Source organism: Protopterus annectens, chromosome 14.part0, assembly GCF_019279795.1.
Source record: "Protopterus annectens isolate FY-2018-M chromosome 14.part0, PAN1.0, whole genome shotgun sequence".
Classification (NCBI taxonomy): Eukaryota; Metazoa; Chordata; order Ceratodontiformes; family Protopteridae; genus Protopterus; species Protopterus annectens.
Genome location: NC_056748.1, coordinates 460891222 through 460914981, shown reverse-complemented (window position 1 = coordinate 460914981; position 23760 = coordinate 460891222). Strand labels below are relative to the sequence as shown.

General features: G+C 42.3%; 1 protein-coding gene across 1 annotated transcript in view; it reads right to left on the bottom strand.

Moving 5' to 3' along the window:
* The window catches only part of DNAJB12 (DnaJ heat shock protein family (Hsp40) member B12), a 1115823-nt gene that overhangs the window by 610157 nt on the left and 481906 nt on the right, over positions 1-23760 (bottom strand). The window contains exon 4 of the mRNA XM_044056212.1: positions 4807-4992. Coding sequence (XP_043912147.1) covers positions 4807-4992 — 186 coding nt within the window. The remainder of the gene's footprint in view (positions 1-4806; positions 4993-23760) is intronic.

Here is a 23760-nt window from a genome sequence, read left to right as displayed (position 1 = left end):
GCCAAGACTCCTTGCCCAGCATGGGAAGAAGTTGCTGTAGGGTCAGCATTTTGAATTTTGGGACAATGATGTATGTATTTAAGGTGGACAGGTCGAGAATTGGTCTCCAACATTTTTCCTTTCTTGGAACTAGGAATAGTCTGGAGTAGAACCCCTTTCCTTGCTCTGCTGTTGGCACTCTTTCCACAGCTCTCATGTTTGCTAACTCCATTATCTGGCGTAGAGCCTCTGTTTTTTGATTTGGAGGTAGATTTGGCATTCCTCTTTTGACTGGAAAAGTGTGGAAGTGAAACCAGTAACCTTGATCTATGGTTTGTAAAATCCACTTGTCCTTTGTTATGTAGTGCCAGTTCTTTGAAAATAAGGTTAACTTTCCGCCTAGAGGAGCTGCTATTTGTTCCCTGGTACGCGGATTTAGGGTTAAGTCACTGTGGTTGTGTTGATGTAGTGGCAGTGGCTGTGTCTGTGCCTCTGTTGTTACCTTGCCACTGTCTTCCTCTGTAGGCACCTCCTCTGGATTGGTTTCTACCTCTGGAACGTCTATTCCTGCCCCTTTGAAATTTTGTGGAGTCAGGAAAGGACCAATTTTTGGCAGGCCAGTTCCTGCTAAACCTTGGGGGTTGAACCTGCAAGAAATCTTGAACAGTTTGAACAGATTTTGCCTTTTCTTCCATTTTCTTCATAACCTGCTGGGCAGATGTACCAAACAAACTTGTCTTGTCCATAGGAGCATCTAGCAACTTAGCTTTAACATGATCCGGTAAAGCTTGTTCCTTTAGCCATGCATGCCTTCTTATCACTGTGCCTGTCATGGCTGATCTAAATGAAGCCTCCAGTGCATCATAGCCACATTTTAAGGAATGGTTGCTAACCTGTTGTATGTTATTTACCATCTCTAATACATATTTCTTATCAAGAGATTCATCAGTGGTTAGTTTTTTAGTTAACTGATCCAGCATATACTCTTGGTATTGTATCATGTGAAACTGACAGTTTAAAGCTCTAGCTGAGAGAGTAGCTGAAGTGTAGACCTTTTACCCCATCTGTCTAATGACCTTGCTTCCCTTTCAGAAGGAATAGGGTTTTAGCTATGGTCGGCTACTGCCTTGGGGCCCTGGGATATAGTTTCTGGGTCTGCAAGTGGAGCCTTGTAAAGGTGGTGATGAGTATCTGGCACCCTGTAAAATCTGTCTGGTTTGGCAGGGGCTGGGGTAAAGAATCTGGAGCGGAGCAAACATCATTGAAAGCATCATCCACCACAGAGAGAACAGGGGTATAGCTAAGGGCCTGTGCTGTGGGAGGTGCAGAAAAGTCCTAAGTCTTTTCTGGAGTCTGAAAAATCCTGTTGCTGCCATTGGAACTGTTCTCGCATGGCATGCAAGGTTTCCCCAAAGGAGAATTCTTCTGGTGGGGAAGCAGCTGGGATGGATTCTTCAGCATCAGAATCTTCAAAATTGGAGAAGGGAGCCTCTGGCTGGTCAGTTATGTCTGATTCATCAGCAGAATCATCAGAGGACACTGGCTCGGGGCTCTGCCCTAGGTCTCTTCTCTGGGGCTGAGAGGCCCTGTCTGGGTGAGATTGAGATCCTCTAATTAAAGAAATTAAATCTTCTGCCAAAGTAAGCATTTGAGAACTAGAAGAGGGCCTGGATGTGGGTGGTTTAACAGGCACTGTTTTAGTAGTCTTGGCTGCTTTAGCCCTGGCGAAGGCCTTAATGGACATGGCTGCTGGAGGCCTAGCAGCACCACGTGCTGGGGTAGAAACATCCAAGGGATGGTGTCTGATAAGTCAACCACCGTAGTGGGTAAAATTTGTGAAGTCGTTTCAAGAGTTGTAGCAGGGGCCTCAGTTGTAGGAATAGGTTCAGCTGTACTTTGTTCAGTTTTCTCGGTTTCGCCGAAACCGAGACACTCGCGTTTGCTTGACCATGGTTTCGCCGAAACCGCGGACCGCGAGTGTCGGTCTTTATCTTTGCGTTTTGCTAGATTGGGTAGTCGGAGGATCCGACGGCATAATGTACGCAAAATCAGAACCGAAAACTGTTCTGCAAACTCCGACCGACGCCTAAGCGTTCGTCGGTTGAAAGAAGCACAGGCGAACAGGCTGCTACGCCGTGGGCTGGGCCTAAACAAGGCAGACAGTAAGAGTGGAAATCTTTATGAGGTATTTGTTTCCCACAGTTTAAACAATTGTTAACTTTTTCTGACATCGGCTGAGGCAAGAAAGAGTCCCCAACGGGTACTTAGCTTTAGAAGTCTTCAAGTAGTATTCGGTAGAAGTAATCTCTGGATCCGACCGACCGGCACTTGCAAACAGCTTCTGCTTCGCCACGGCAAGAAAGACTGAGGAAAATGGCGTCGGCTGATGCCTTTATACCCGAAGACCAACAGAGATGACGTCGGGTGGAGTGCGACATCAGCCGAAGCCGGACCCGGACTTTGGAATCCGGCCGACTGAAGGGCTGCCTGACGACAGGACAACCCACTTGTTATGACTGCAGATGCATCCATGAAGGACATCAGCATGGAACTCCAAACAGACATTAGTAAAGCTTTTGGGGATCTCCCACCTGTACATCCAACCTATGTATTCTTACCACCAATGGGCTTAGGTCATATGCCAGATTATAGTGCATCAAGAAGGTTTTTGGCTTTGGTACACCAGCCAGATGACAGGTAACCTTTAGCTGAACAAACTATAATTACTGGAATACTGCAACACAATTAAGAAAGGACATAATAATTACCAGGTTTCTCACTGTGCAGATCACATTATTTTCTCAATCACACAGGGAGAGAAAAGTGTATGCATTGGTATGTAATACAGGGGGAAGAGTCCCAGTCACCCTGTCGGCAAGACAGTGAGATAAGTAATTTTCCGTTTATGTTTTCCCGACTGGGTCTGACACTTTTTATGAAAAACTCCCCCCCCCCCCCCCCGACGTTTGAATAAATTCAATTTTTCCTTTTTGCTTACAATCCTTTTAGGTATTACCAGTCTAAAGACTTCTACCACATAATAAAATGAAAATTTTGGCAAATAAGGACTGCCTGCCTGAAAAATTTATATATATATATATCTATATATATATATATATATATATATATATATATCTATATATATATATATATGGTTCCCTTCACAATCTCGAATTACTGAATGCTCGAAATTCAGTAACTCGAGACTATAAAGTCGAACCAACAAAAATCCCGAAACCCACAAGCACAAAAACAAAAAACCCCGAATACACAGAACACATACACCACACAACACGCACACCATACAACCCACATAACATAAACTACAAGCCCTACACTACATGTCCCCCCTGCACCCCCCACACCCCCCCTACTTATATATTCTAACTCCGAGATCTCACTAATGCACAAAATAAAAAACACCACACAGACATCTTACACTGCCTCGCACACATACACAAATACAGACACATCCAACACTCACACTCATACTCCCAACCTCCCTACCCTAACCCACACATACAACTTACAAAACACACACATACAACATCCCGACTCACACAGTTCCCAATAAACCACAAAAAGGCGAACCAAGAAGTGCACCAAACAGCAAAATATCCACAGCATGATACTGTCAGTGTAAACACTGCCTAAGCAACAGTCCCAACTTATGAAAAAATATTTATATTTATTGAAGCGCTTTTCGAATGCCTTCCTAGGCAAACTTCTTCAGAAACAGTTTCTGAAGAAGTTTGCCTAGGAAGGCATTCGAAAAGCGCTTCAATAAATATAAATATTTTTTCATAAGTTGGGACTGTTGCTTAGGCAGTGTTTACACTGACAGTATCGTGCTGTGGATATTTTGCTGTTTGGTGCACTTCTTGGTTCGCCTTTTTGTGGTTTATTGGTTTATTAACAATTTCCTGGTTTCACACAGTTCCCATCCCGTAGCTGACATGCATAAGCACGAATTCGAGATATTTGAATTTGCGCTTATGCAGATTCGCACTTATGGGTTTTCGACTTTACAGTCTTGAGTTACTGAATTTCGAGCATTCAGTAATTCGTGATTGTAAAGGGGAACCATATGGAATCTGTACAGATCCCCGAATGCACTTTCCATTGAAGCAGAAATCACCAAGCATACTTAACTTCAAGTGTTGTTCACCGAAGCAGTACTTTCAGATAAGTATGCTCTTTGTGCCAGTCGTACTACGGTGCGGATAAGGGAAAATTCCCTTTTCCCCACTGTAGTGTGACCTCAAAGTGAGAATATTAAAGTGGGGGGGGTGCAGGGGGGTTTGCCCCCCTGCATAGAAGTAGGTTAAAAAAATAATTATTAAAACATATTTTACTGTAAGCGCTTTTTCGGTAAAGCACTTTTGGTAAAGTATGTTGGGTGATAATGGATTCAGACATTTGATCTTTCGATCAAAAGTCCTAGATCCATATCCATATCTATCTATGTATCTATATATATATATATATATATGTATCTATATATATATATATATATATATATATATATATATATATACACACACACATTTTCCCAATTTTTCTATAATGAAGCTAGTTTTATTCTTGTAACTGACAGAAGAGGTTTCTTTGTGCCATCTTATGCACCTCTGAAAGCCTTTTTCAATTTTGCTACAAAGAAAATGTCTCTGTTTTAAAATGCCCACAGCTTACAAAGTTATCTTACCAACCCATGAGAGCTAAGCCTGTGCTGAAAAAAAAACTGATATGGCATAGAATTCTGACCACAGCTTCCTCTACAAAGCAAACTAGAGAAATTTCATAGATTATACAAAGTCTAAGACTTACTTGTAGGAAAAACACCACCAAAAAACATGTTGAATAGGTCTTCTGGTGAAATATCTGCTTCAAAGCCTCTGTGGAAATCAGTATGACTGTGTCCGTGATGGTTGGGATGAACTCTTTCCTCACCATATTGATTATACTGCCGACGTTTTTCTGGATTGCTGAGTACTGCGTATGCATTCCCAATTGCTGAAACACACACAAAAAAGTCAGAGAGGATCAGTTTAACAACTACATGAAGAAAGTACAGTTGTATACACTTGCCATAAATGTAGATGTTACAGTTCATTCACTGTTGCAGTCCTGACTTGTGGGGATTTCCTGTTGTGGAAGCCCTTGGCCAGCCTGACTACCAGAGTAAAAATCTCCCACCTCTGAAGGCTGGCGGACGTCATATCCAATGAAAGGAAGCTTGGGTATACAGGGAGCCAGCCGACCCCATGACGTCAGTTTTTTCTTGCCCACTAGGAAGGTAGGAGCCCCCAGAATGAACCATAAGCAAAAGTGGAAGACAGAAAAAGTACAGTTGTGTACACTTACCATAAATGTAGATGTTGAGTGTATTCACTGTTGCAGTCATTACATTTGGGTAATCCTGCTGGCAGGTTGCCCTCAGTCGGCCTGAATTCCAAAGTCTTGGGTCCTGCGTCGGCTGCTGTCGCCCCTTCCTTGACGTCAGGGGTATAAAAGAAGCAGCCAACGCCATTTTCTTCAGTTTTTCTTGCCCCAGATGTCAGGTGCCCCCTAAAAGGGTTGCCAAAATGTATATAGATATATATATATATATATATATATATATAAAAATACATGCACCAATATAAACGTTACCTTCATCTACCAGCAAATATACCACATAGGTTGTATAAATCAGAGAAGGAAAGATAAGTTCCAGCAGAAAAAAGGGGGAAGGCGGGTGGGTAACCTGGACTGCAACAGCGAATACACTCTAACATTTACATTTATGGTAAGTGTACACAACTGTACTATGTTCTTCGTGTTTCACTGCTGCAGTCATTACATTTGGGTAGAGTCCCAAAGCTATGGTTGGGAGGCTGGAGCTAAACAGCATTAGGAGCGGCTATGAGGCCCTGCAGAACTGCAGTAGGAAAGCCTGCCCCGGATTTAGAGTAGAGTGGCAGATGATAGTGCTTTGTAAAGGTGTGCACTGAACTCCAAGTAGCAGCCTCTAAAATGTCCTTGGTTGGTACTCCCCTGAGAAAGGCTGCTGAAGTGGCTGCAGCTCTGGTTGAATGTGGCCTAATGCCCTTAGGCACTGGCTTGCCATGTTGAAAATAGCAGAAACAAATGCAGTGGCCTATCCATTTTGAAATAATCTGCTTTGAGATAGCCTTTCCTTGTGATCCTGCAGCATATGCCACTAGTAATTGCTGTGTCTTTCTGAAAGCTTTGGTTCTGTCCAAGTAGAATCTAAGCTTTCTGTGTACATCCAAAGAGTGCAGAATTCTCTCCTCCTTGTTCTGTGGATTTGGATAAAAGGTTGGCAGGTGAATAGTTTGGTTAAGCGCCACACTGGACACCACCTTAGGCATAAATGTTGGGTTTGTTCTCAGAGAGACCCTGTCTGGATAAAAAATGATAAAGGGTTCTACCGCCATGAGTGCCTGTAGCTCTGAAACTCATCTTGCAGAAGTTATTGCTAGGAGCAGAGCTGTTTTCCAGGATAAAAATTTTATATCAGCAGTAGCAGCTGGCTCAAAAGGAGGCAGGGTGAGTTTTTCCAATACGTAACGTGGCAAAGTAAAAAGGAAAAAACAAGTAATAGTGGAGTAAACTCTCCTCCTAGTGTATCCAAACAAGAAAAAATAATCAGTAATGAGTGTCAGATACGAAGGAGAGAACACAGCATATAGGTACTTCAACCACCTCGAGGCATTCAGTAAAATAAAACACAATGTTTATTTGAGTAAGCGCTTTCACCTACTTGGCTTCTTCAGACTCATAGACAAAGAACAAGGAATTACAACAAGACTTCAATATCCACATTGGGCGGGAAGTATAACTCCACCCAAAGCTATTAAACAATTAAAAATCATTAAAACATGTCGTGTTAATACAGCTCTGCAAATAGTTCCAGAAAGGAAAATCACTAAACAGCTGGGAAATTTATAAAGAATTATCCACAAAGCATGTCAGGAATGGTATGTTAACCAGCAAAACATAAACAATGAAATAATCCTTGTAGTGTCAATAGTACATAACAAGATAATAGGCTTTAAAACAGGCTTTAACAGCAAGCTTTTAAAAACAACTTATAAAAGAAAATCATAATCTAGTGAGTAACAAACAAGCAAACAGTATAACAAACATGACAGACATGAAAATTGTGTACCTGCTAATATGCTTTGAGTCTTCTCATTCTCAAAAATGGTTTTACTGATAGTTTTGCGTTCAAGCCTGGGGGTGCATCTGATCTAAGCTTGATAATCCACATATTCTCCCTACCTTCTGTATGCATTCTTATATCTCCTCCTCTGATGTTCACTTGCATCTGCTCTAAGATCCTGAAAGTAAAAGTATGTGTGGAGTCAGTTTCAAGAACATGTTTCGCAAGTGCATTACTTCTATGTTGCATTCTGATTGCATAGAGGTGCTCTCGTATTCGATCCTTCAGATATCTATTCGTTTTCCCAATATAAAATGAGGAACATTTCCCGCATGTAGCAATGTATACAACATTGGCTGATAGACAATTCCCATGGGCTTTCAAATAATAAATGTGCTGATTAACTGGGTGAACAAATGTCACTTCACTGCTGATAGAGGGACAATAGTTGCATTTACCACACATTTGAGTACCAATCAGGTTGCCAGAGGATGGCACTTTGGACCTTCCTTTTTCACACAGGATCCTCTTTAGGCTTTTCTTGTTTTTATACCTGAAACAAGGAAAGTCACCTACCCTTTTCTTAACCTGAGTGTCAACTGTAAGAACATTCCAATGTGTTTTAATTACTTCCCTAATTCTCCATGCATCAGTAGTATAAAACATGGTAAATGCTTCCCTGCATGATTTATAGGAATTAGATGCTATAAATTCATTATTGGTTGTCCCCTGATCTGAAAAGTAAGGTGCTGCTGTATCCTGTCTAGATCCCTGAGCACTGTCAAACCCCTTTGTAATCTCATAGTTGTTATAACAACGTTGAGATAGCCGAACATACAAATCATCAAGGTCCTGTTCAAATCCTTTCAAAGTGGGATTGTACCTGGAGACCCTCATTGCTTGTCCTTTGACAATATTTCTATAGACATACTGCGGATGCATGCTACGGTGTAACAGTGTATTTATATGACATTTCTTCCTATAAACACCAGTATTCACCAGTCCATTAGGTAGTTTCTCAATAAATACATCAAGGAAAGTAATTCTGGTTGCAGATGACTCATGACTAAACTTGATATAGGTTGTGGCATTGTTCAACTGATCAACAAATGCATTCAATTCATACATAGGACCTCTCCAAATAAAGAAGAGGTCATCTACAAAACGTCTATAGAACACAACGTGTTCCAAAAAACCAGGCAGTGTATACATGAAGATATTCTCCCATTCAGCCATGAACAGGTTGGCGTAGCTATTGGCACACGAGGTGCCCATAGCTACGCCATCCCTCTGTAGAAAACAGTAGTTCTCAAAGCAAAAAACATTATTATGTAAAACAACCTCTAGTAATGAAACAATTAACATAATCTTTGAATCAGAGAACTGAGAGACCCTTTTTAAATGTTTTGTTAAAAAATCAATACCAACATTATTCGGAATAACTGTGAATAACGATTTCACATCCATTGTCAAAAAGATTAGATCTAGTGTGTCTGTTACATCCTTCAGACAATCATACAATTCAACTAGGAACTGTTTCGTATCCCTCAATATGGACTTATTCATGTCTACAACTGGTCTTAAATTGTGCTCTATAAAAATTGAAGATGGTTCAGTAATCCATCCCCTCCCCGCTACTATGGGTCGGAGGGGAGGATCTGTCATACTTTTATGTATCTTGGGAAGTCCACTGATCAGAGGAACCAATGGTGACTGAACATCAAGAAAGGAGAAAAGTTGATTGTCTATAACATGACTGTTCAGGAGACCTGATAAAAACCCATGTACCCTATGAAAAAAGACTTTTAACAAATCTGTATCTAAGGGCTGATAAAATTGTGTATCTCCAAGCATATGTAACATTCTTTGGGCATAATCATCATGGCCCATAACTACAATGCCCCCTCCTTTATCAGCCGGTCTAATACATATGGAGGAATCATTGGACAGATCTTTCAAGGCTCTGTTCTCTTTGTAAGTGAGATTGTATTTAGTAAGAGCACGCTGATGCTCACTATCCCTCATCCTGTACAAATCATCTTCAACCAATTGGCTGAAAGCAGATAGTAGGGGATGTAGTGGAGGAGTGAAAGCGCTGGGGCGATGAAAATGTGAATTAGGTAACACATCACTGTCTTCATTAAAATACAATTTCAGGGATAAATTACAAATACCTTAAAATCCCTCATCGTTTCTTCAAACACACTACGTGTGGTAGGTATAAACGAGAGACCTCTAGATAACACTGATAGCTCCTCATTATTCAAAACTCGTGGAGAGAGGTTAAAAACTAAGGTTTCCCTTTCCCTTTGCTCTCCCACATTTTCTTGATGTTCTTGTTCGATGGCTGTTCGAACGACAGCTTCCGTTTCTGTCGCCCCCTGCTCAATGACCTCGTCCTGCCCCCCTTGTGATCTACTCTGATTGGAAAAGGGTGTCTGGCATTGTAAGTAGGGGCATTATCAGATCGGGAAGTAGAAGCACTACTTAGTAGATGTGCAGAGGATTGCAAGCATGTATTGGTCTTGCTTCTCACAACTGGTTGTGGGCTGCAAGCTGTATCAGTATTACTAACTGTGTTGTGTCTGACGATGATCACATCAGAAGTGCAGACACTGGCCCTGTTGTTAACTGAGGAAAAAGTTATTCAAAAGCTGCATGTACTTGCAACTAACCTCTAGATTCAGTTGTTGCCACTGAAAAAGTAGTTGCCACGTTACGTTTATCAGTGGAGACATGGCAGAAGGAGCACCGGAGCAGATTGAACTGCCGTATACTATTAAGGAACCAATGAGGAACCTGAATGTGGTGATGCCTTTAACGGAACGCTTTAATGCTTGCTTGCGTGAAAGTGCTAACCCTTTAGCACTTTATGAGGACAACTGCGATGGCCTGGATGTATCGGATGCCACGTATAACAGGGAAGAGCTTCGCACAGCTCTGAACAAGATCGAAAATGACTTCCTGAAGTTAAAACGTTTACAAACACAACGCCAGCATTTTGACATCTGTTTACAGAGGAAAGTCGTCCCGAGGGGTTTGCGAGTGCTGAAAATGCCGACGACTGGCACCCTCTATCCAGAACTACTTTTTCAGTGGCAACAACTGAATCTAGAGGTTAGTTGCAAGTACATGCAGCTTTTGAATAACTTTTTCCTTCCTATAGAGGAGTCGCTGAGATCGTTGATCTCAGATCAACAAAAGAACAGCCATCGAACAAGAACATCAAGAAAATGTGGGAGAGCAAAGGGAAAGGGAAACCTTAGTTTTTAACCTCTCTCCACGAGTTTTGAATAATGAGGAGCTATCAGTGTTATCTAGAGGTCTCTCGTTTATACCTACCACACGTAGTGTGTTTGAAGAAACGATGAGGGATTTTAAGGTATTTGTACGTAATTTATCCCTGAAATTGTATTTTAATGAAGACAGTGATGTGTTACCTAATTCACATTTTCATCGCCCCAGCGCTTTCACTCCTCCACTACATCCCCTACTATCTGCTTTCAGCCAATTGGTTGAAGATGATTTGTACAGGATGAGGGATAGTGAGCATCAGCGTCTTACTAAATACAATCTCACTTACAAAGAGAACAGAGCCTTGAAAGATCTGTCCAATGATTCCTCCATATGTATTAGACCGCTGATAAAGGAGGGGGCATTGTAGTTATGGGCCATGATGATTATGCCCAAAGAATGTTACATATGCTTGGAGATACACAATTTTATCAGCCCTTAGATACAGATTTGTTAAAAGTCTTTTTTCATAGGGTACATGGGTTTTTATCAGGTCTCCTGAACAGTCATGTTATAGACAATCAACTTTTCTCCTTTCTTGATGTTCAGTCACCATTGGTTCCTCTGATCAGTGGACTTCCCAAGATACATAAAGTATGACAGATCCTCCCTCCGACCCATAGTAGCGGGGAGGGGATGGATTACTGAACCATCTTCAATTTTTATAGAGCACAATTTAAGACCAGTTGTAGACATGAATAAGTCCATATTCAGGGATACGAAACAGTTCCTAGTTGAATTGTATGATTGTCTGAAGGATGTAACAGACACACTAGATCTAATCTTTTTGACAATGGATGTGAAATCGTTATTCACAGTTATTCCGAATAATGTTGGTATTGATTTTTTAACAAAACATTTAAAAAGGGTCTCTCAGTTCTCTGATTCAAAGATTATGTTAATTGTTTCATTACTAGAGGTTGTTTTACATAATAATGTTTTTTGCTTTGAGAACTACTGTTTTCTACAGAGGGATGGCGTAGCTATGGGCACCTCGTGTGCCAATAGCTACGCCAACCTGTTCATGGCTGAATGGGAGAATATCTTCATGTATACACTGCCTGGTTTTTTGGAACACGTTGTGTTCTATAGACGTTTTGTAGATGACCTCTTCTTTATTTGGAGAGGTCCTATGTATGAATTGAATGCATTTGTTGATCAGTTGAACAATGCCACAACCTATATCAAGTTTAGTCATGAGTCATCTGCAACCAGAATTACTTTCCTTGATGTATTTATTGAGAAACTACCTAATGGACTGGTGAATACTGGTGTTTATAGGAAGAAATGTCATATAAATACACTGTTACACCGTCGTAGCATGCATCCGCAGTATGTCTATAGAAATATTGTCAAAGGACAAGCAATGAGGGTCTCCAGGTACAATCCCACTTTGAAAGGATTTGAACAGGACCTTGATGATTTGTATGCTCGGCTATCTCAACGTTGTTATAACAACTATGAGATTACAAAGGGGTTTGACAGTGCTCAGGGATCTAGACAGGATACAGCAGCACCTTACTTTTCAGATCAGGGGACAACCAATAATGAATTTATAGCATCTAATTCCTATAAATCATGCAGGGAAGCATTTACCATGTTTTATACTACTGATGCATGGAGAATTAGGGAAGTAATTAAAACACATTGGAATGTTCTTACAGTTGACACTCAGGTTAAGAAAAGGGTAGGTGACTTTCCTTGTTTCAGGTATAAAAACAAGAAAAGCCTAAAGAGGATCCTGTGTGAAAAAGGAAGGTCCAAAGTGCCATCCTCTGGCAACCTGATTGGTACTCAAATGTGTGGTAAATGCAACTATTGTCCCTCTATCAGCAGTGAAGTGACATTTGTTCACCCAGTTAATCAGCACATTTATTATTTGAAAGCCCATGGGAATTGTCTATCAGCCAATGTTGTATACATTGCTACATGCAGGAAATGTTCCTCATTTTATATTGGGAAAACGAATAGATATCTGAAGGATCGAATACGAGAGCACCTCTATGCAATTAGAATGCAACATAGAAGTAATGCACTTGCGAAACATGTTCTTGAAACTGACTCCACACATACTTTTACTTTCAGGATCTTAGAGCAGATGCAAGTGAACATCAGAGGAGGAGATATAAGAATGCATACAGAAGGTAGGGAGAATATGTGGATTATCAAGCTTAGATCAGATGCACCCCAGGCTTGAACGAAAACTATCAGTAAAACCATTTTTGAGAACGAGAAGACTCAAAGCATATTAGCAGGTACACAATTTTCATGTCTGTCATGTTTGTTATACTGTTTGCTTGTTTGTTACTCACTAGATTATGATTTTCTTTTTATAAGTTGTTTTTAAAAGCTTGCTGTTAAAGCCTGTTTTAAAGCCTATTATCTTGTTATGTACTATTGACACTACAAGGATTATTTCATTGTTTAAGTTTTGCTGGTTAACATACCATTCCTGACATGCTTTGTGGATAATTCTTTATAAATTTCCCAGCTGTTTAGTGATTTTCCTTTCTGGAACTATTTGCAGAGCTGTATTAACACGACATGTTTTAATGATTTTTAATTGTTTAATAGCTTTGGGTGGAGTTATACTTCCCGCCCAATGTGGATATTTAAGTCTTGTTGTAATTCCTTGTTCTTTGTCTATGAGTCTGAAGAAGCCAAGTAGGTGAAAGCGCTTACTCAAATAAACATTGTGTTTTATTTTACTGAATGCCTCGAGGTGGTTGAAGTACCTATATGCTGTGTTCTCTCCTTCGTATCTGACACTCATTACTGATTATTTTTTCCAATACGTAGTTGAGGTCCCATGCAGGCATTGGTGATCTCCTTGGAGGCCTTACATTTTTGGCCCCTCTGAGGTACTGCTTTAATAAGGGATGAGAAAAGATTGGTGGCTCTACATTGTAATGAGCTGAAATGGCAGAGGCATGAATTTTAGTAGATGAAAAAGATAGGCCTTTGTCCAGCATCTCAGTTAAGTATTGCAAAATCTGAGGAATATTTGGGACAGCTGTATCAGTTCCTTGTGCCTGGTTCCAAGCACAGAATCTCTTCCATTTTCCAGCATAGGATTTTCTAGTACTAGGCCTTCTGGCTTCCAAAAATGACATCCATCACAGCTTTACTGAGAGGTGTGTTTTGTATGACTACATTATCAGCCAGGCTGCCAGGTTTAAAGTCCTGAGGTGGCTGTGCAGGATCGGATTGTTTTGCTGGGACAGTAGATGAGGTATTTGAGGTAAGGTCCAAACTGAGCATTGAGACAAGTTTCTTAGTATTGGATACCAGTACTGGTGGGGCCAGTCTGGGGCAATCAGTATCAGCTTTGGCTTCTCCTGTCTGACCTTTAGGAGTACCTTGGGGAGGAGTGGCAGAGGGGGAAAGGCATATACTGATAGGTTTTTCCAGCTGAAAGACAGAGCGTCCACTTTCCATGCTTGTCTGTGATAAATCCTTGTGCAGAATCTTTTTAGTTGGTAGTTGTGAGGGGAAGCAAATAGATGATCTTGTTATGTTGAAGATTTGTGGATCCAGCTGCCATTCATGGGGATCCATGAGGTTTCTGCTTAGTTCGTCTGCCAGAGCATTTTTCCTTCCTGGCAGGAATTGTGCCTGCAGATGTACTTGGTAAGTCAATGCTGTGTCCCACAAAGTCATGGCCAGTCTGCAAAGGGGGCAAGAATGTGTGCCCCCCCTGCTTTTTTATATACCACATGACCGTGGTGTTGCCTGTCTTTATCAGTGGTTGTCCTGCATGAAGTAGGTCCTTGAATGCTGTCAGGGCATTTTGCACAGCTAGCATCTCTTTTTGATTAATATGTAGATGCATTTGGTTTGAGGTTCATGTGCCCTGAATGCATCTTCCTGCCATGTGGGCCCCCCCAGGCATAATCTGAAGCATCCATTGTTAGTGTTTGCCTGGCTGGGGGTAATGTTAATGGCTGTCCTGTGTTTTGGTGGCAAGCCTTTGCCCACCATCGAAACTCCTATTGGAGGCAGGGAATGAGAGTAATCATAGTTTCCAGGCTGTGGCAATGTTGAGTCCAAACACTTTTTAGGTACCATTGAAGTTTCCTCATATGCAGTCTTGCATATGGAATTAGCAGGATGCCATGAAGCCCAAAGCCTGCAGAATTTTTCTTGCAGAAAACTGGGCCTTCGTTGCCAACATTCTGAAATAGGCAGTCAGCTGCCTTTGTTTGTCTGGCGTGAGATAAGCCATCTGGGCAGTTGTATTTAAGCTTGCACCCAGGAATATTATTATTATCTCTTGAGAGGGTAATAGTTTTGATTTCTTTTCGTTGACTGTGTACCCTAGGCATGTTAGAAGTCTTTTCACAAATGCCAGATGCTGTAGAGTGTCCTTGTTCTCTGCTTAAATTAGGCAGTCTTCCAAGTAGAGATATACTGGTATTCCTCTTTGTCAGCAGAATGCAATTACTGGTGCCAGGCACTTTGTAAAGATCCTAGGCGCAGTAGATAAGCCAAAGGGCAGTGCAGAGAATTGGTAATGCACTGAGCCAGCCTTGAATCTGAGTTATCTTCTGCATATTTGTCTGACTGGGACATGCAGGTATGCCTCTTTCAGGTCTAAAGTCACAAGCCAAGCGTTCGTGCACAGCATGGGCAGAAGCTGCTGCAAGGTCAACATCTTGACTTTTTGTATATCCAGGAATGTGTTCAGAATAGATAGGTCCTGTATTGGCCTCCAGGCCTTGTCCTTTCTGGGTACCAAGAACAGTCTTGAGTAAAATCCTTGTCACTGCTCTTGCTCTGGTACTTGTTGAATGGTCCCCATGTCCATGAGGGATGAGACTTGTTTTTGTGCCTCTGCCCATTGATTTTTTGGCAGATCTGGACAGCCATTTGCCTTTGGCAAGGTATGGAAGTGAAACTTGTAGCCTTGTGACACTATGTTTAGAACCCATTTGTCCTGGGTTACAATGTGCCAATTTTGAGAAAAAACTGTTTTTCCCCCTAAGGGTGCTGCCAGTTGATAAGTGCTTGGTGCCGGCAGGGGGAAGTCTTTGGGACTGTTTACTGTAAGGTTGTGATTTGTCTTCTCCACTTTTGGAGGTAGAAGCACCCTATTGCTTTGACCTGTATGAACCTTGCGCCTGGGATCTGCCCCTTTGGGGTCTGTCTGACACTGGTAAGGACCCATTTTTGTAGGCCATTGTCTACTAAACCTAGGTGGCTGTACTTGTAAGAAATCTTTGACAGTTTGCATAGATTTAGCTTTGTCCTTCATTTTCTTTAACACCGCTTCTGCCTTAACACCAAATAAAGTATCATGCTGTAAAGGTGGATCTAATAATTTCACTTTGACATGATCAGGCAGACTTTGTTCCTTTAACTAAGCATGCCTCCTAATTACAGAACCCATAACTGTGGCCCTGCAGGAGGCCTCCAGAGAATCAAAACCACACTGCAAAGTATGCTTTCCAACTTGTTCAGCTGCATGCAATAAATCCTGCATTTCCTTGTTCTCTGCACATTCAGAATTTGACATTTTTTGTTTAAGCAATGACATGACATATTGCTGATACTTGAGCATATGAAACTGACAATTTAAGGCCCTTATAGAAAAGGTAGCATATGAGTAAACCTTTTTTCCCCATCTATCTAGTGCCCTAGAATCTCTGTCAGAGGGGGTAGGGTTTTTTGCAGCGGAAGCCTTAACCCCTTTGGGACCCTGTGAAATAGTCTCTGGGTCTGCAACAGGGTTTTTGAAAAGGAATTTGTGAGAGTCAGGAACCCTGTAATATCTGTTAGGCTTAGCAGGAGCCAGAGGTAAGGAGTCAGGGGTCAGACTGGACTCTGAAAACACATCTACAATCTCTAATACAGGTGGAATGGCTAGGGGCCTGTGTTGAGGTAGTAAAAGGAAGTCCCTGAGCCTCTTTTTAGATTCTGAAAAACCTTGGCTCTCCCAGTGGAAATGCTCCCTCATAGTGTGCAAGGTTTCCCCAAAAGAATAGTCCTCAGGAGGAGAAGCTGAAGGAATGAATTCTTCAGCATCAGAATCCTCATAGTGGGAAAGAGAATATTCCTGATCAGAGGAGGAATCAGAAGAAATAGAAACCTGATCAGAAGATTTATAATCTGTCTCTTGCCTAGGCCTCTTATCAGGAGGGGGATGGGAACTCCTGATCAAGGTAATCAAGTCTTCGGACATTTTGAGCATCTGTTTCTTGGGCATGGAGGCCTGTTCATGTGGCTCTTGAGTTTCTTTGTCTTTAAAGGTGCTTTAGTCTTTGAAGCTGAAGTCGGTTTAATGTATAATTGTTTAGGTCTGAATACACCCTCAGAAGCCAGTGCCTGCTCAGCGGCTCCGGACCCATCTGAGAGAATAGAGACAGAGGCTCCAATACCTTGAGTTTCCAGTGGCATAGCCGACTCCACGTGGGAGTCAGACGCGGCCTGCGACTCTAAAGTAGCGGGTGTCAGGGGCTGCAAATGCGCCTCACTGAGAACCGGCGACTGGCTTAGGAGAAGTTTCGTCGACTGTTTTGTGCCTCAGTAATCTCTCCTTTTCTTTTTCTTTCCGTTTTTTTGTGAACTCCGGTAGACGGATGGCTATCCGACTACATTTTATAATTAAATCTGCGTCCAAAATAGTTTAAAGCAAAGTCATACTGACGCTTAACAGTGCGTTGGTTAAATCTAGCACAAAACCGACAACCTGAAACGTCGTGGTCAGGGCTTAGGCAAGGAATACAGTAAGAATGAAAGTCCTTATGAGGTATTTGCTTTCCACAAGAAATACAATTAACTTTTTCTGACATCGGTCTGGAGCAATAAAAAAGTTTCCCCAATGGGGTACTTAGCTTTAATGAAGACTTCGGATCTGAAATTCGAACACGAAAATCTCCGGAGTTGGCCGACCGGCACTTGCGAACTGCTTATGCTTCGGGCACCGTGTGGCAAGAAAATGGCGTCGGCTGCTTCTTTTAGACCCCTGACGACCTGACGTCAGGGAAGAGGCAACAGCAGGAGACACAGTACCCAAGACTTTGGAATTCAGGCTGACTGAGGGCAACCTGCCAGCAGGATTACCCAAATGTAATGACTGCAACAGTGAAACACGAAGAACATCAGGCCCTGAAGGAAGAACAACCAGGGGGTTCACTGGCTAGAGAAGACAGAAGCAGACTACTACTGTAGGAAAAGGAGGAAAGAAGACGAACAGTGAATATACTCGAACATCTACATTTACAGTAAGTGTACACAACTGTACTACGTTCGTGTTTTACTGTTGCAATCCTGACTTGTGTGATGATTCCCAAAGTTGACATGAAGGTGGACAGAAGATTATGGAGGACAGGATGCTCTGCAGGATGGCAGTGGCGAATCCTGCTCTAGACCTGGAGAATGCTGATAAGTGGTAGTGTTAGGAAAAGGTATGCAAAGTGACCAGGTAGCAGCTTCCAAATGTCTTTGGTAGGGACTCCTTTCAGGAAGGTAGCAGTGGCACTAGAAGACTGAGTCCTGACAGCTTTGGATGGCTTTTTACCATGATGGCTGTAACAAAAGGAAATACAGTGAGATATCCACTTGGAGATGGTCTGTTTGGAGATTGGCCTCCCTTTAGAAAGAATGGCAAAGGACACAGAGTTGGACTGATTTTCTGTAAGATTTAGTTCTGTCAAGATGGTAGCGGAGCTGTCTTTGCACATACAAGGATTTAATGATTCTCTCCCCCTGGTTCTGAGGATTGGGGAAGAAGTTGGGCGGGTGTATAGCTTGATTCAAGAAGTGTCAGTGACCACATTGGGCATAAAGGATGGGTTAGTCCAAGTGATACTCTGTTTGGGTGAAATATGAGAAATGGTTCAACTGCTATGAGAGATTGCAGGTCAGAGACTCCTCCTAGCTGAAGTGATAGTCAGTAAAAGAGCAGTCTTCCAAGTTAAGAATTTTAACTCAGCAGAAGCTGCTGGTTCAAACGGGGGGTATTGGGTCATTTTTTTCCAGAACAAAACTGAGGTCCCATGGAGGTGTGGGTTGCCTCATCTGATGTGAATCACTTCTTTAAGGAATTGTTTCAGCAGAAGGTTGGGAACAGATAGGAGGAAGAAAGTACAGTTGTGTACACTTACCATAAATGTAGATGTTTGAGTGTATTCACTGTTGCAGTCATTACATTTGGGTTATCTGCTTGCAGTAGCCCCCAGTTGGCCTGATTAACAAATTCTTGGGTCCTATGTCGGTTGCTGTCTCTTCTTCTGTGATGTCAGGGGTATAAAAAGTACAGTTGTGTACACTTACCATAAATGTAGATGTTCGAGTGTATTCACTGTTGCAGTCATTACATTTGGGTAATCTGCTGGCAGGTTGCCCTCAGTCGGCCTGATTAACAAAGTCTTGGGTCCTGCATCAGTTGCTGTCCCTTCTTCCATGATGTCAGGTCATCAGGGGTATAAAACATGCAGCAGATGCCATTACATCAGTCTTTCTTGCCGTGCGGTGCCCGAAGCAGAAGTAGTTCGCAAGAGCCAGTCGGCAGACTCCTGAAATTTGAGTTTTCGAGTTTCAGAACCGAAGTCTTCAACTTAAAGATAAGTACCCCATTGGGGAAACTTTTTCTTGCTCCTTACCAATGTCAGTAAAAGTTAATAATTGCATTACTTGTGGAAAGCAAATACCTCAAAGATTTTCATTTGTACTGTATTCCTTGCCTAGGCCCTGACCACGACATACCTTGCTGTCGGTTTTGTGCTTTATTTAATCAGTGCACTATTCGTCGTCGGTACATTTTTGCCTCTAAATATTTTGTTTCTCGGTTTAATTATCCAGAAATGACGTCGGTTAGCCATCAGACTACCGGAATTCTGAAAAAATGCAAAGAAAAAGACAGAGACAGGCCGTCGAGGTCCAAAACTGCCGACTACGCTTATCCTAAGCCAGTCACCAGGTTGCCGGTACTCAGCGAGGCGCTTTCGCAGACCCTGATACCCGCTACTTCTGACTTGCAGGCCTCTACTGAGACTCATTCAGAGTCTGGTATGCCGCGAGATGCTTCACCTATGGAACCCGCGGATGTCTTTACCTTGGATGGGTCTGGAGCCGCTGTGCAGGTACAGGCTTCTGAGGGTGTATACAGGCCTACAGACTTGCATATTAAACAGACTCCACCTTCTATTCTAAGGCCTAAATTTCGATCTATGTCTAAAAAAACGATGCCCAGGCCACATGTTCAGGCCCCTATCCCTAAAAAACAAATGATCAAAATGGCTGAAGATCTTATTACTCTAATCAGGGGTAGTCAAACCCCGCCCCCCCCCCCTTTCAAAGAGGTCTAGGACTGAGTTTGACTATGAATCTTCTGATCAGGACTCTGTTTTCTCTAATTCTTCCAATGACCTGGATTTGTCCATTCCTACTTATGATGATTCTGATGTAGAGGATTCCATTCCCTCTCTAATTCTTCCAATGACCTGGATTTGTCCATTCCTACTTATGAGGATTCTGATGTAGAGGATTCCATTCCCTCTGCTTCTCCTCCTGAGGACTTTTCTTTTGGGGAAACTTTACATACCATAAGGGAGCATTTCCATTGGGAAAGTCAGGATTTTTCTGAACCTAAAAAGAGGCTTAGGGATTTTCTTCTTCTACCTCAGCATAGGTCTTTGGCTATGCCTCCAGTATTAGACATTGTTGATTATGTGTTTTCGGAATCCAGTATGGCCCCTGATTCCTTGCCTCCGGCTCCTAGTAAACCTGACAGATACTACAGGGTTCCTGAGTCCCACAAGTTCCTTTTCAAAAATCCTGTTGCGGATCCAGAAACCACTTCTCAGGGGCCCAAGGGCATTAAGGCTTCTACTGCTAAAAATCCTACCCCTTCTGATAGTGATAGATGAGGTAAAAAGGTTTATACTTCTGCAACCTTGACAATCAGGGCTTTAAACTGCCAATTTCATATGCTAAAATATCAATAGCATATTATGAGACTGCTTAAACAGAAAATGATGGTGATTTCTGACTGTGTATAAAATAAAGATTTACAGGATTTATTGCATTCTGCTGAACAAGTTGGAAAACATACTTTGCAATGTGGTTTTGATTCTTTAGAGGCCTCTTGCAGGGCTGCTGTTACTGGGTCTGTGCTTAGAATGCATGCTTGGCTTAAGGAGCAATCTCTGCCAGATCATGTTAAAGCAAAATTGTTGCATGCGCCTTTAAATCAGGACCGCCTGTTTGGCAATAAGGCTGATGAAGTTCTAAAAAAGATGGAAGATAAAGCTAAATCTATGCAAACTGTAAACGATTTCTTACAAGTGCAACCTCCAAGATTTAGTAGGCAATGGCCTACTAAGAAATAGTCCTTTCCAACTCCTTCCAGATCCACTCAAGCCAAACCCAGACACACCAAAAGCATCAGGTTTCAGTCCCAAGGGACTCTCAGAACTACGCAATGGGAGGCCTCCACTTCCAAATTTGGAAATAACAAGACACCCCCCTATGGTAAACAGTCTCAATGATTTTCCTTTAAAATTACAAAGCACTTACCTTTTAGCTGCCCCTTTTGAGGGAAAGACTGCTCTTCATGCAAAAAACTGGAAACTCATAACCCAGGACAAATGGGTTTTAAATATAGTATCCCAGGGATACAGATTTCATTTCCACATGTTGCCAACACCAAATGGGTGGCCAGACCTGCCCCCAAATCAGTGGACAGAGGCTCAGAAACAAGTACTTTCCCTCTTAAACATGGGGGCTATTCAACCGGTACCAGAAGAGGCAAAGGGACAAGGTTTCTATTCCAGGCTTTTCCTGGTACCCAGAAAAGACAAATCATGGCGTCCAATTCTGGACCGGTCTACTCTAATCACCTTTCTGGACATTCCAAAATTCAAGATGCTGACTCATTCACCAGTTACTTCCTATGCTAGGCAAAGATGCCTGGTTGGCAACTCTAGATTTAAAAGAAGCTTACCTGCATATCCCAGTCAGGGAATCTTGCAGAAGATACCTACGCTTCAAAGCAGGCTACTTGCGTTATCAGTTCTCTGCACTGCCCTTTGGCTTGTCTACTGCGCCCAAGATATTCAGAAAGTGCCTGGCTCCAGTAATTGCATTTTGCAGGCAAAGAAATATTCAAATATATCCATACCTGGACGATTGTCTAATTCAGGTGGAAAACCAGCCCATACTTATAAATCAGCTGGCATTTGTAAAAAGGGTTCTAACTTGTTTAGGGTACACCATAAACAAAAAGAAATCACAGCTGGTACCCTCTCAACAGATTACATTCCTGGGTGCAAGCTTGAATACAACTGCCCAGATGGCTTTCCTCACGCCAGAAAAGCAAGTTCATTTGGTAACTTACTTCAAACAAGTGGCCACAAAAAACGTGCTGTCAGACAAATACTGCAAGCCTTGGGGTTCATGGCATCCTGCATTCTTCTAATTCCATATGCAAGACTGCATATGAGGAAACTTCGGTGGTACTTAAAAAGTCTATGGAGTCAACATTGTCATAGCCTGGAAACAATGACTCCTATCATACCTTGCCTACGCCTGGAGTTCCTTTGGTGGGCAAAGGCCTAACACTAAAACAAGGGACTGCCATTCACACTACCCCCTGCCACCCAAACCCTAACTACAGACACATCAGACTATGCATGGGGGGCTCACCTGGCAGGGAAGTACATTCAGGGCAAATGGAACCCAAATCAAATGCACCTATATATCAATCAAAAATAAATGTTATATGTACAGAATGCTCTGACAGCCTTCAAGGACTACATTCATCAAGGACAACTAATGGTAAAGACGGACAACACCACGGTTATGTGGTACATAAACAAGCAGGGGGGTACACATTCCTACCCCCTCTGCAGACTAGCCATGGCATTGTGGAACATGGCCTTGAACTACCAAGTTCAAATACAAGCTCAATTACTGCCAGGAAAACTGAATACACTGGCAGACGGACTAAGCAGAAATGTCATGGACCCACACGAGTGGAAACTGGAACCACGGATTTTCAACATGTTGACAAGCAAATGGGGGAGCCCAGACATAGATCTATTTGCCTCCCCTCAAAACTACCAGTTGGACAAATTTTGCACAAGGATTCTTCACAAAAAAGCCTGGAAAGTGGATGCTCTGTCCTTCAGCTGGAAAAACCTATCAGTCTACGCCTTTCTCCCTCTGCCTCTTCTCTCCAAAGTTCTGCAAAAAGTCAAACAGGACAAACTAAAAATTATTTTGATTGCTCCAGACTGCCCACGCCAACACTGGTACCCACTCCTGCACAGTGTGTCACAAATATCTCCATGGCATCTGCCTCGGACACCTTCCTTACTGTCTCAGCAGGAGAACCAAATTCTGCACCCTCAGCTCCCAACATTGAACCTTGCAGCTTGGCTAATCACTTAAATTCATCCTTAGCATCCCTCAGCAAACCTATGATGGATGTCATCTTGGAGGGAGAAGACCTAGTACTAGAAAATCTTATGCTGACAAATGGAAAAGATTCTGTGCCTGGAACCAGTCTTTAGGAATGAGCACAGCAGCGCCCAATTTACCTCAGATTTTGCAATACTTAACTGAGATGCTTCACAAGAGCCTGTCTTTTTCCTCTATTAAAATCCATGCTTCAGCTATCTCAGCTCACTGTAACACAGAACTACCCCTCTTTTCTCATCTCTGGCTCAAACAGTATCTCAGAGGGGCAAAGAACTTGAGACCACACAGGAGAGCCCTACTCCTGCCTGGGACCTTAACTTTGTTTTGGAAAAGCTCACTTTACCTCCTTTTGAGCCAGCTGCTACTGCGGACTTAAAATTTCTTTCTTGGAAAACAGCCTTCCTCTTAGCAATCACTTCAGCTAGAAGGATATCTGAATTACAGGCCCTTATGGCAGTGGAGCCTTTCATCATCTTTCATGCGGACAGGGCATCTCTGAGGACCAATCCATCCTTCATGCCCAAGGTGGTTTCCATTGTGGCTCTTAACAAGTCCGTTCATTTGCCAACCTTCTATCCCAATCCACAAAACAAAGGGGAACGGATTCTGCATTCCTTGGACGTGCACAGACAATTTAGATTCTACTTGGACAGAAATAAATTTTGAAGAAAATCTGAACAATTGCTAGTGGCATTTGCTGCTGGGGCAGAGGGGAAGACTATTTCAAAACAAACCATTTCTAAAATGGATAAGTCATTGCATTCATTTCTGCTATAAGCACCATGGAAAACCTATCCCCCAGGGGATCAGATCTCATTCCACCAGGGCTGCATCTACTTCTGCAGCCTTTCTCAGAGGTGTTCCTACCGGGAGTTCAGTACATACTTTCACCAAGC